General features: G+C 44.1%; 1 protein-coding gene across 1 annotated transcript in view; it reads right to left on the bottom strand.

Annotated features, from left to right (window-relative positions):
* Positions 1 to 10,341: 10,341 nt before the first annotated feature.
* LOC101104808 (aldehyde oxidase 4-like) overlaps positions 10,342 to 14,058 on the bottom strand; it is a 68,032-nt gene continuing 64,315 nt past the window's right edge. Inside the window, exons 34-35 of the mRNA XM_004004811.5 lie at positions 11,832 to 11,999; positions 10,342 to 10,655 (exon numbers count right to left, since the gene is read on the bottom strand). Coding sequence (XP_004004860.3) covers positions 10,602 to 10,655; positions 11,832 to 11,999 — 222 coding nt within the window. The 3' untranslated portion in view covers positions 10,342 to 10,601. The remainder of the gene's footprint in view (positions 10,656 to 11,831; positions 12,000 to 14,058) is intronic.

Below are 14,058 nucleotides of genomic sequence, written 5' to 3'. Positions count from 1 at the left end.
TTTAGGTTTAGAAACAGTAATTCCCCTATGTTTTAACATTACAGATAACATATGCACAAACAACTGGCGACTATGCGTCTGTCCCATATTTATACTCTCAACTATATACCTTACTACTCCTCCTCAATTTAATTCACTTGTTTACTCATATACTCACTCTTTTCAATTAATAAGAGTAGTGGCGAGGAAAACTGTCGAGCTCGAGCCCCACGTTGGGCGCCACCTGCCGCGGCCAGCACAAGCAAGAGTCACACCTGCACAGGGAGAGAACGGAGCGTCCCCGCTAAGAAAATAAGAGATAGACAAAAGATGGGGTTGAGAGGATCAGCCCAAAATGGCTGATACCTTGCTTTATTGTGCTGCAGTATATATAGGGTAAAGTACGTGACTTAAGGCACTCACAAGGTTGTTTTTTAATCTCAGGATACAATCACCAGACCCTTACCATTGTATACAGAACACAATCAGAATATCTATCTTCTATGAAATATACACAATAAGATAATCTATCTTCTATGAAATGTTGCCGAAACCAAACATCTTGGAGCCTTAAGGGTTATAAAAACTCTTGAGGGTGGCGGGACAGGGAGCTTAGGCACGTGTCCTAGGGCCTGGCATACCTGCCAGGGAGCTCCCAAGACTTAACCCTTCACGGGCAGTCCCCCGCATCCGGGTATGTATGTGGTGTTGCACATGTGGTAGAAAGTTGTTGAATAAATGCACAACGGGGCCATGGGAGAAGTTAGAGATCACACTGCGAATCAGGTAAGACCTTCAGGTCAGCCCTTTAAAAAAATAATTTTATTTATTGATTTACTTTGACTGTGCTGGGTCTTTGTTGCCACGAGGGCTTTTTTGTGGGCTACTCTCTAGTTGCGGTGCTCAGGCCTCTTATTGCAGTGGCTTCTCTTGTTGTGGGGCATGCACTCTAGGGAGTTCAGGCTTCAGTAACTGCAGCACGTGGGCTCAGTAGCTGGGGCTCCCGGGGTCTAGAGCACAGACTCAGTAATTGTGGTGTACATGCTTAGCTGCTCCACAGCATGGGGGATCTTCCCGGATCAGGGATTGAACCCTTGTCTCCTGCATTGGCAGGTGAATTCTTTACCACTGAGCCACTAAGGAAGCCCCCAGGTCAGCCTTTTTGATCCTGACACTTTCTGCTACAAATACCCCAGGAGCCCTCTGAGGCCTGGAGCCTAGGGGGCATAAGGTCCAAACTCCTCAGCCTGGTGTCCGAAGCCTGCTACCGTCTGTCCTTGTTTCAGGCTTCAGACTCTCTTTCTCTTCAGAAAGGTCTCCTGCTCCAGCCAAACTATCCCCTCATCAGCATGCCTCTGCTTAACCTTGGCATTTCTCTCCTGGGAACCTTCCAGTGGTCCCCACTGCACTTAGCAGAACCTCACAGGCTTTCTGAGGAGGCCTGTGGGATGGGCCCATGCCCCCTCTGAGACCAGCTTCACCGCTTCCTCCCTGGGTTGTCATCTCTGCTACAATGGCCTTCCCCTGCTTCTTGAACGTACCGAGTTCTTTCCTGTCCTAGGCTTTGGTGCATGTGACCCTTTCCACCTCGACTCCTCTTCTCTCTGATGTTGGCCTTCTTGCTACTTGGGTCTGAGCTCTTACCTGACCTCCTCGTCTGAAGGAGGTCTCCTAACCGCTGTTTCATTTTCTTCATGGTACTTCATCCACTAACATGGACGCTTCTTTACCTGTTATTTGCTTTCTCCACTGGAAGGTGAGGTCCCTGAGGGCACCACTGTCTCTCGGGCACTTCTTCAGTCCCTTCCATGTCTGCAGGGACAGCAACCCTGCTCCTGTCTCCCTGTGATTGTCCTCCTGCCCTCCCCCTTTTCTGTTTATCGTCAAGAAGAGAAGCAAACCTCCCTTCTCTCCTTTCTCTCAATTCCTTTAAAAGCATCTGCATATCCAACCGATTGCTCCTTTACTTTCCACTGAATAAACTGGGAACCAGGTAACTAGTCTCTAATCTGTTACTAATAGTCGGTTGTCTTATCAGTGTCTGTATCTCATTTTTCCAAGTAGGTAATACTCTCCTGGAGGTTAAATAGCTGGCTGTGTTCCCCACCATGCTCAGCATGGGTGATGACTTGTTCATTGCAGGGCTTCGTCAATGCCTGACTCCAAATACTTTAACTGAAGGAGGCATTGGTGTTCATTCATTCATTTGCTCAGTTCTTATTGGGTTGGTCAAAAAGTTCATTTGGGTTTTTCATAACATCTATGGAAAATCCCAAACAGAGTGTTTGGCCAGCCCAGTATTAAGCACAGTGGGGAACAAGATCTACTGGTTTTCTTTCTCCAGAGACTTCATGGTTCATATGAGAGACAATTTACACGTAACTGAATATCAACCATTGTGAGAAGCATAGAACAGGGAGATTAGCTTTGTTTGGGAAGAGGAATCAGAGAAGGCCTCCCTGAGGAAGGGACTAGGAGCTGATGCCATGAGAACTGGGAATGGAGCGGAGCAAAGAGGGAGAAGGGGCACGTGGAGAAGCCCTTCCTCCGGCTGCTTCCACCGAGGGCAAGACTGACACAGGCATATGCTATGGGTCCACAGTGCGTTCACTATCTCACCCTGTCCTTGTCACTTGTTATTTTTTGGCCTGGACTCCTAGCAGTAGAGGCATGGAGTCCTAACCACTGGATTGTTAGGGAATTCCCTTACTCTGCTCTGTAAAACAGGGTAGCCAGTGCTTGCAAGGAGCACATGCTTCCCATTTACAGGAGCATGGGCACTATCAATGAAAAGCATGTTGTTTCAAAATGTTTATAGGAAGGCTTCCCTGGTGGTTCAGTGGCTAAGACTCTGCACATCCAATGCAGGGGGTCGGGGTTCGATCCCTGGTCAGGGAACTAGATCCCATATGCTGCAACTAAGAGTTTGCATGTTGCAACTGAAGATCCTGCATGCCACATGAATCAATAAATAATTTTAAAAAGGAACAAGTATTCATAAAAAAATACTTAAAGGAATAACTCCTTCAGCATCAACAGAAGGCACAAGCATTAAATGGAGAAGATCAGTGTTAGAATACTGAAGTCAGATTACAGTGTTAGAGTTGGAAGGTCTAAGTTCTTTGGATTAGGCAACCAAATTCATTAATTGCTGGGAATCTGGAAACCTATCTTGAAATGCTTTAGAGAAGTGTTTTCCAAACATGTTTCAGCCAGGGAAAGTTTTGTTTGAATGATATCCTGTGAAGTGTAAACAAATTTTAAAAAGTCACTGTGTAGCCTGGAGGGCTAGGGGTGAGGCCTAAAATCCTCACATTTTCTCTCCTTCTGAAGCTCTTGGGGCTCTGGGGAGCTGAGTCAAAAGATCACTCAGGGCAGAGTGACCAAAGGCTGTTTACTGTAGAAAGGTAAGAGGATGTCTCTGCCAAGTTTTTCTGATTCTCAGATCTTATTCAAAACAATGGGGAAAAAAGCAACCACTGCTTTTTTTTTTTTTTTTTTAATGAAAGGGGGAGATTGAATTTCATTACTTTTAAATAGATTGTTCTTGTGAGTGAGAGAAGTACCATGTCTATTGACCCAGGTGCTTATATGTTTGTTATAAAAAATGGTCTTAGGAGTTAACATCAAAGAATTCCTGTTACCTAATGAAAGGATTACTATTGGAAATGATACTGCCCTCCCCAACAATTCAAACACACCTGTTTCTGGGGAAAAAGCTGTAACAAGTGTTGCCTGCTGATGTATATGGGAAAGTACTGGCCACTACTTATGGGGTGTCCCTTCTGTGTGAGCTCTTTGAAACCCAGAGATGGAACATGGGCAAGCAGACTGACAGTGGGCACTTTGAAGACCCCCTAGGCTGGTCATTACACATCCATATTCCAACCACCCCTACCCCACTTCATTCTTAGCCTCTTTGGCTGTGAGACCCCTTCCCTGCCCCTCCCAGCTGAGCTTGTGGGAAGTAAGGCCTTGGGCTGTGTGGGGGAGGAGTGCTAGGCTGGGGAAGAACCTGGAAATCTTTACCTTGAAGACCGTAAATCTAGAGGACAGCTGGTCCTCTGGGTTGTGGGTGAGGGATGGAGAGGATGTTTGACTTTGGTGTGAATAGGAGGTCAGGGGCCACATGGGCCGTCTGAGCCCTTCCTTCCCATGTGTCTGGGCAATTATGAGGGGAATCAAGGAGCTGTAGGGCTGTGTGGCCGCCTCCAGTCTCCTAAGCAGGGCACTGGCCCTGTTTCTGTCCTGCCAGCCCATGGGGTGGATCAGGAACATGCTGGCTTCTATAATCTGTTGCCTCTTAGGTATCCCAGTACCTAGGTGGGAGCCCAGTGAGCTGACAAATAAAATTTTAAGGAGGCCGGTTGAGGACTGAACTGCATGCATTTCCCAATGTGATCTTATTTGGAAACAGGGTCTTCATAGATTTAATCAAATGAACATGGGTCACACTGGATTAGGGTGGGCCCTAAATCCAGTGACCGGTGTCCTTATAAGGAGAGGTAGATTTGGAGACAGACATACAGGGAGGGAGATAGACATCTGAGGATGAAGGCAGAGATTGATGTGTCCTTAGGCCAGGGAACACCAAGGACTGCAGGCAACCACCACAACCTGGGGAGAGGCAGGAAAGACTTTCTCTCAGCATTCAGAGGAAGAACGGCCCTTTTGACACTGTGATTTCAGAATTATAGCTTCAGAACAGTGAGAAGATAAATATCTGTTGTTTTAAGCCAGCCAGTGTATGTTATTTTGTTAGAGCAGCCCTTGGGAATTCATACATACCCGAGAGTTAGAGAGAGGATCATTCAAAATGGAACACACTATTGTCATCTCCAAGGGACTAAGACAACCCCTGCCCTCAAGACCTTCTCGAGGGAAAAAACTAACCAACCAACTAACAAACAAGTCAGTTGATGGAGGCAGATTGGAGCGATGTGTCCACAAGCCAGGGAACACCAAGGAATGCTGGCAGCCACCACAAGCTTGGGAGAGACAAGGAAAGCCACATTAGTGACTTGGAAAAAAAAGTGCAATACATAAGCCCGGGCCCAGAGTAAAGACATGCAGAAGAAGCAATTGTAAGGAAACAAATGAGACTGGGAGCCGAGATGTGAGAGATGAAGCCTGAAGCACAGGACAGCTGAAGGAGTAAAAGGAAGAGGCAAAGGAGAAGCAACCACCAACACGTGAAGACGCTTTCTGTGAGCTGAGAGAGATCTGAGTCTAGAGACTGGACGTTCTCCTCAAGTTCCACGCTAGATCAAAGAAAAAGACACACACCTGGCATCCGCTGACAGCATCTTGGAACTCTGAGGATAAAAAGAATTTCTTACAAGGTATTAGCTTGAAAGAAATCAGTTGATAAGGAATCCGCCTGCAGTGCAGGAGACCCTGGCTCAATTCCTGGGTTGGGAAGATCCCCTGGAGAAAGGAATGGCTACTAACTCCAGTATTCTAGCCTGGAGAATTCCATGGACTGGTCACGAAGAGTCAGACGCGACGGAGTGACTTTCACAGCACTTCAGGTTGAAAGATCAAGTTTTCTATGAAAGAAAAAGACTCAGTCTGGCATCTAAGTGCTTGCTGCCACATTGGACGCTAGAGGGCAGGAGACTGGCAGCTGTAGATTGGTTTCTGAGAGGAGAGAAGGGCACTGGAGACCCTGTTGGTGGAACTAAGTATTCTTGCCTGGGTACCAACCACCTTACCTGAGAAGAAGGATCACACAAAAAACAACCCTGATAAGAAAGGTGAAGAGGAGTGCAAGTCTGAATAATAAAAACATATGCCATTAATTATATAACTTGTTATTTATTATATTATAAATAAATAGAAAAATTGAACACTTCAAATAATTATAAGGCACAAATGAAATGGGTTACCATTTAAAAATGATGACTAGAAATTCAATGAGAAAAATTACCCCAAACCTAGTACATACTATTTATATGTACATGCTACATATATATGTATACATATATATACACATACACACACATATATATATATATATACACTAAGATATATATAGGTATACAGGGCTTCCAAAGTGGCACTAGTAGTAAAGAACCTGCCTGCCAATGCAGGAGACATAAGAGAAACAGTTTTGATCCCTGGGCTGGGCAGATCCCCTGGAGAAGGGAATGGCGACCCACTCCAGTATTCTTGCCTGGAGAATCCCCATGGACAGAGGAGCCTGGCGGGCTACATCTAGTCCCTGAAGTTGCAAAGAGTCAGATATGACTGACATGACTTAGCACGCATACATGTATATATACGTATGTATTTATATATGCGTATAAGTGTGTGTACTGAGAAACATGTTTAAAGTAAAAAAGGAAAGGATTAAATATAGATGGGTGAAACACATATCAGCAAATGTTAACAACAAAATTTGTGTTTTCTTATTAATATAATGCTTCTTCTGCTCTTACACCTATCAACCAGGGCTCAGAGTTGTAGAGCTCTGCACAAAGTTGTACCTTCTTAAACACTTCTACCCAGTCATTTACTTATTCAGAGCAAATTAATTTTCTTGGCCTAGTATCAATTTCCAGATAATAAAATTTAGATAAGAGTTTTAAAAGGGCTTCCCTGTGGCTCAGCGGGAAAGAATTCACCTGCAATGCAGGAGACTCGCATTCAATCCCTGGGTCAGGAAGATCCCCTGGAGAAGGAAATGGCAACTCACTCCAGTATTCTTGCTTGGAAAATCCCATGGACAGAGGAGCCTGGTGGGCTACAATGGGGTAGCAAAAGAAGCAGACAAGACTTAGTGGCTACACAAAAACAATGAGTTTTAAAATCTCATATTTTTCCCCTGAGGTTTTATTTGTAATTAATAACATCATCTGGTACAGTGTGATAATAACTGAATTTAATAAAATTCAACTGAATAAGTAAGGAAAGCATATAGCAAACAAATAATATGAAATTTCTCAGGCAACTACTGACTTAAAATATTGAAATGTTATATATACGTAAATCGTGTATTTCTTTGAATGTAGAATTCAGTTCAGTTCAGTCACTCAGTCGTGTCTGACTCTTTGTGACCCCATGGACTGCAGCACGCCAGGCTTCCCTGGCCATCTCCAACTCCTGGAGCCTAGTTAAACTCATGTCCGTTGCACCGGTGATGCCATCCAACTATCTCATCCTCTGTTGTCCCCTTCTCCTCCCATCTTCAATCTTCCCAGCATTAGGGTCTCTTCCAATGAGTTGGTTCTTTGCATTAGGTAGCCAAAGTATTGGAGTTGTAGCTACAGCATCAGTCCTTCCAATGAATATTCAGGACTGATTTCCTTTAGGATGGACTGATTGGATCTCCTTGCAGTCCAAGGGACTCTCAAGAGTCTTCTTCAACACCACAATTCAAAAGCATCAGAATTATTCTTTTTTATAAAGGCAGTTAATCTAATGTATAACTAAGTGTGAATTACAGCTTACAGCTATGTAGAATTTGCATGTTAATAAACTCACGAATCAGGGAGGATCACTTTGGGAGATGTGTGTGGTTGACTGGAGGTGAGCTTCTCCGTTCCCCTTCCTGGAAGGACGCGCCCGCGCCACCCAGCTGTAGGGAGTGTTGTTGGAGTGTGGTCCCCAGCTGTCAGTGCCCTCGGGGTCTCCCTTAGAGCAGAGGAGCTTCTTTGTTCAAGGTTAAGCTTTTCCAGTGCAGGCCTGTCGTCAGTGAACCAGTCACTTGGGGATACACAGGCCTGTCCATTTCAGCCTGAGCAGGACTGCTCCATGGGTCAATGCTCGATCCAGGGCTCCCTGCTAGGGTCCTGCTGCTTAGAGGGACCTGCATCAGTTTGACTTCTCCCTCTGCCCAATTCTGCTTCCTCAGCCTTTCCTTCTCAGGTTGTTGTTCCATCTCTCAGCCGTGTCTGACTCTTCGTGACCCCATGGACTGCAGCACGTCAGGCCTCCCTGTCCTTCACCATCTCCCAGAGCTTGCTCAAACTCATGTCCATCGAGTTGGTGATGACATCCAATCATCTCATCCTCTGTCATCCTCTTCTCCTTTGGCCTTCAATCTTTCCCAGCATCAGGATCTTTTCTAATAAGTCAGCTCTTCGCATCAGTTGGCCAAAGTGTTGAGCCCTAAGAAACATTGTGCTCCCTAAACTCTGTCTCAGCACTTTCTTTCAGAGAAGTCAACTTGTGATCCCTGGCTCTGATAGTGTTAAGAATATGGCTAATTTACATCATAGAAAGTATCAAGTGAGGAGGGGTTAAAGATTTTCCCTTGAAAGAAACAATGTAGACATCCAAGCATTCTTGTACCCAAGCATTTGATGTCTCCCTCTTTTTGACCTCCCCCATTTCTAAAAGCCAAGATCATGCCCGGTGCTACAGGGTTAAGATACGGAACTGAGATCAAATCCCTCCCAGCCACTATTCACTTAACTCCATTTCTTTAGTATTTTGTAAGGTTGCACAAAACTGTTCTATCATAAACTTTCAGTCCAGAAGTAAGACAGTTGGGCCCTGTGTGTCCTTTAAGTTGAAAGGAAAAAGGCAGCAAGCGTAGTACCTGCCACGTAATATTATTTCTCTTCTGACAAACTTTTATTGAGCTTACAGTTAAGCAATAGTAAAGGTAAGTTTCTATGAGTGACAAGCACTAGCATTTTTGCCCAGAATTAATAATGATCATGTGCTCTATTACTCAAAATATGCTTGACTGTTTACTGAGTCCTCTGGCTGAAAAGCTTGTATTTTCTACTTCTCATACAACTATCACTGTCATAACATCTAAAATTAGACACACAATAACAGATATTTATCTAAATTAGTAATATAGATTGTTTATAAGATAATATAGACTGTCAAATTTTAAAGGCATTAATATAGCAATCTTATATTTGAAACTTTCTATCCTTTAAACTGTACTATTTTTATAAACTCTTCCTTTCCAACTCCAATTCTACTACTGACGTGATCAGATTTATTTTGCAAAAATCCAGTTTCTGTTATCAGAAGTCTTGTTCACACAGTCTAGGAAGTATAACACTCTTAAAATTATGTTTGTGATGAATGTGTCTTCCTATTTTACTGCTAGAAAAATATATCAGCTACCTTATTTTTACTGTTCTGCCTGGGACAATGAGTTTTTGTGGGCTGGGTTCCAGGTAATTTAGACTACTGAGTGAATTAAAAGACAGTTAAAACCACATGTACACACACATACACACACATCCCTACTCCTCACAGAATAAGAGGCTGACTGGTGAGTCTTTCCTTTCCATTTGTCAACCTTCTCTTCTTCCAGTCTAGTTTTACACACACACAAACAATTGCTACAAGCTTATTCTTCCACCACAAAATTACTATTAATAAACGCAGAGCTTTTTATTTCAGTTGGAATATGACTGCTTTACAATGTTGTGTTGGTTCCTGTTGTACAGCAAGGTGAATCAGCTATATGCGTACATATATCCTGTCCCTCTTGAGCCTCCCTCCCACCACCCCCATCCCACCCCTCTAGGTCACCACAGAGCACTGAGCTGAGCTCCCTGTGCCATCCAGCAGCTTCCCGCTAGCTAGCTATTTCACACATGATAGTGTATATATGTCAATGCTACTGTCTCAATTCATCCCACCCTCTCCTTCCCTCCATGTCCACTCTCTGTGTAAACGCAGAGCTTTAATACCTAGCACACAGATCCCAACAAATGATTTAGTTTATTCGTGTTTTCAAACTTCATAGGAGATTGAGCATCTTCTCTGCCATGAGACTACATTTCCTCAAGAAAATGCAGTGTAAAATAGCTAAGAGATAACTGAAAGAGAACCCTGAGGATTTTGTGGCCCTTTGATGGCAAAAGGAAGGGGGCCCTGATTTCACCTTTTAGACACTAAGCCAGTAGAAGGGACACCAGGGTGATCTGAGATTGCCGTTTTACTCTGTGTTGTTTCCCGGGTAAGGAAGACATGGTACCATGTGCGTGGCTCATGGCAGATGAGGACCAGCTGGAGGCTCTGGATAGTTTGCCTCTCTAAGCCCCATCTAAATGGGCTGCATGGGAGGAACAGCAGGAACCAAGGGTTGTGGTGGGCTTTCAAGTTGGAGATCACGAGCAGGTTTCAAGCCTCTCTTCCAACTCTGCCTTCAGAGACCTCTTGTCTGCGGTTTGGAGTTGGCTGATGTGGGGTATTTACAACGTGGAAATTGGCAAATAAAACAAATCATTGATTTTCCGAGAGAAACTGGCTACTACCAGCACACCATTGGCTTCGGGGAATCCCAAGAGTTTTGGGGGTGAATGATTTTGGGGGTGAGCAGACTTGTGTAGAACAAAGTACGAGCAGTCTCTATTGAGTTGTTGGGTAATGAAAACTCCACCACTGTTGAAAATTCTGATGCTGTATTTATTAATGATAATACAAATGGAAAGAAGAATTTTTGATTCTAAACTTCCTTATACATATTGGTGAAAATGTGAATCCTAAAACATAATCATACAGTGGCCTAAATCACAGAGAATAATGAAAAGATGCTAAAATTACCCTTGACAATTGGGGGCCAACCTACATTTTGCTTGGCTTTGAAAATTTTAAGGTCAAACATGTGTTGTTGCATTTTTTGAGGAAAATACATTTTCTGAGGATTAAGACACATGGATGGACCAAGGTGTAAATGTTGATGGATCATCTCTGGGGATCTAAAGAAGATCAAAAGAAAAAATTATTAATAAAATATTGTTATATGAAATAAGTTATAATTCAGAAGACACATTTTTTTAAAAATAGAAAAGTCAATATCCATTTTATTCTTATTAAAATTAGATAATTTTCATATTTCTTTCAATCCTTGAGTTTTAAATCTCCTTATTCTCATATACTTCTTATGTTTGGGATAAGATGCATGTTATTCAGAAGCCCTGTGATTTCAAAGGCATAAAGTGCAATCTAATTCTTACAAAAGTTTTTAATTGGAGGATAACTGCTTTACAGTGTTGTGTTGGTTTTTGCCGTATAGCAACATGAATCAGCTGTAAGTACACACGTATCTCCTCCCTCTTGAGGCAATCTAATTTTACACCAGAGACTCATTTGGGCTGCAGTAAGCAGTTCAGTATAGAAACAGTCTCTGATGATAGTGCTAGATGTATTTCTAGCAGCTGGAAAATGCACCTATGATCTATTAGGGTGTGATTACAGGGCATATCAAAGAGTGCCCAGTGACTTGATGTGCGTGCATGCTAAGTCACTTCAGTCGTGTCTGACCCTTTGCAACCCTGTGGACTGTAACCCGCTAGTCTCTGTCCATGGGATTCTCCAGGTAAGAATACTGGCGTGTTGCCATGCCCTCCTCCAGGGGATCTTCCCAACCCAGGGAATGAACCCGTGTCTCTTGTATCTCTTGCATTGGCAGGCAGGTTATTCACCACTAGTGCCACCTGGGAAGCCCTGTGACTTGATAGTTCCATTTAAATTATTTTTATTAGTTTGCTTAACAGATATTTTCAGAATAATTGACCAGATCTGATATCTATTTAATCTAATTTAGTTATTAAGGCAATGAAAATAGCACATCAATTTCATCTTACAAAATGTTTAAAGCAACCTAGCATGTCCATTTGATATGAGCACTGGGTCCGTTGTGAGCTTTTATTTGGGATCCGAAACTTTAAACCATCATTTGAAGAGGGTCGCTCACTTTGCAGCTGTATTTGCAGTTTGAAGCATATAAGTAGTAAGTGAAGCCAGAATGAGAATTTTCAATGGAAAAGATGAGCTTGCCCTGTAATTTTTACGTGGTTGTCAGGTCCATACCAACAACCTGGAAGTTCACATAAGGGCTGATTCTAACAGGGAGCTCTCCCCACCAGCCTTACCATGTCAGTGAACTGATCCACACAAGTCATTCTAATCAACTCAGGGGTTGCTGGGCTACTCAGGGTGAAAGTCTTGGTCAGCCCCCTCTCTCTGCGGGCAGCAGCCACGGCATCATATATGGCGAACAACACAGAGGATCCCAGGAACATTCCAGCCTCACCTAACCCCTGAGAAGGAGGGTAAAAGGCTGTCAGAATTGCACGGTTCTTTTAGGGCTAATTTGTGTACACACACACACTCACTCCTCCTGACTTTACAACCCTCTGAACGTATTGCATCAAAATTACCAGAATCAAATTCCCACCCTACCCCCCTGCTTCCCACCCTACCCCCCTGCTTCCCACCCTACCCCCCTGCTTCCCACCCTTCCCACTGCCGCCATCACTCCCCCGCCTGCTGATTTGTGTGTGTGTGGGAGGTCCTCCTCAGAGTGGCTCATGGAAATGTCCCAAGGGCATCAGGACAGTGGGCAGCTAAAATGTCTCTCCCTGACCCCCCCCCCCCGCACCTCCCCCAACCCAGGTAAAGTTCTGGAGACAGAAGCCCTCAGGGCCCTCTAGGATACTCTAACTGCAGCTCCAGACTATTTTCACTGAACTCAAAACCACAACAAAACAACAACAATATTTGTAGTTGAGCTTGAAAGACAGTGAGATGGTTGCCCCCTGGAGGGTGGACTGTGGAAGTCTTTGTATGTGTTAACTTCCCTGACTGTGTGTTGGGTGCTTTTGATGGTTGCCCCCTGGAGGGTGGACTGTGGAAGTCTTTGTATGTGTTAACTTCCCTGACTGTGTGTTGGGTGCTTTTGAATGAACAATGTGGTGGCATTACATGCTGAATAATTCAGCAATGCTTCTTTTTACTAATTTTTCTTCTTTCTTTCTTCAACGTGTTCTGGTCCTTGATCTGTGTCCAGGGCCTTAGTGGAGAGATGGGTCCAAGGGCCCAAGCAGATAAAGGCTATCCCAGTCTGTGGTGCTCTCTCTGAAGCAAATGCGGGGGAGAGGGGGAGAGGGGGAGCTGGCAGAAAGAGGGTTTTCCTCTGAGGAGAGGGGAGGTGGGGAGAGCAGGTAGTAGACCGGGCAGAGAGGTGGCTAGGTCCTGAGGGCTGTGCCCTGTGTCAGGATGGTCTTTAGCGATGTCCCTGGTCGATGTCTGGTGAAGTGGAGGTAGAGACCATTGGGACAGGAAGTCTCACCTTCCTCCCAACCTGACCTACTCCTAATAAAGAAAGGGACTTCTCTGAAAGCCTGAGGTTAAAGTTGCCATCTGTCTGGCCAGATGTGGGCCTAGAACAGAACTTCAGTTGGAGAAGTCGTGTGTTTTCCACATGTGTTTGAGGACCTTGCCCTAAGTCTTTATGAGCCAGTGAGAGCTCATTGGTTCTATGGAGCCTGGGGTCAACACCTCCTGTATCTGTGGCATTAACACCTCAGAGTAAACTGTCAGTGAGAAGCTGGGGCAAAAGTTTATCCTGACCTGGGGAGAGTGAGGGGAGAGGCAGTGTCGATGAGAAAGACTTGAGTCTGGAGGGCAGGGAAGGCTGCAGAAAAGAAGGTCCAGGGCGGGTGAAATATGTCTACTTCAGTTTAATCTCATGGTGGCAATTAGCCTAATGACCCAAGATGTCTGCTTACTCCTTGGCCCTTCTTGTCTGATTCAAACTCATTTCATAATCTCTCCTGAGAGCAACTGAACAACAACCCAAGAGTGAAGACTCTACTTGGGCTTCTGAAGTCAGTGAATGTTTGCTTTTTTTTTCCTTCTTCTTTCGGTATTTGCAATTGCAAGGGATAAATTAATTCACGGGATTGCTCATATTTCTTTTTCTAAAAAAAATTATTTTTATTTATTTGGCTGTGCTGGACCTTAGCCATAGTACACAGGATCTTTAGTTGTACCATGTGAATCCTTCCAGTTGCTGCATGGAGGATCTGGTTCCCTGACCAGGGGTTAAACCCTGACCCCCTGCATTGGGAGCACAGAGTCTTGGCCACTGGCCCACCAAGGAAGTCGCTATTTTACTATTTATTGACTGAGTAGGTTGTTATGGGATGAATTATGCCTCCTCAAATTCAGATGCTGAAGTCTTAACCTTGACTACCTCAGACTGTGACCATATTTGGAGATAAGGTCTTTAGAGAGATAATTAAGTTTAAGATAATTAAATCTAAGATAATTAGGTTTAAGATAATTAAGGAATGAGGTTTTTAGGGTAGACCCCAA

This window comes from Ovis aries, chromosome 2, assembly GCF_016772045.2.
Source record: "Ovis aries strain OAR_USU_Benz2616 breed Rambouillet chromosome 2, ARS-UI_Ramb_v3.0, whole genome shotgun sequence".
Lineage (NCBI taxonomy): Eukaryota > Metazoa > Chordata > Mammalia > Artiodactyla > Bovidae > Ovis > Ovis aries.
This window is presented reverse-complemented; position numbering and strand designations above follow the sequence as displayed.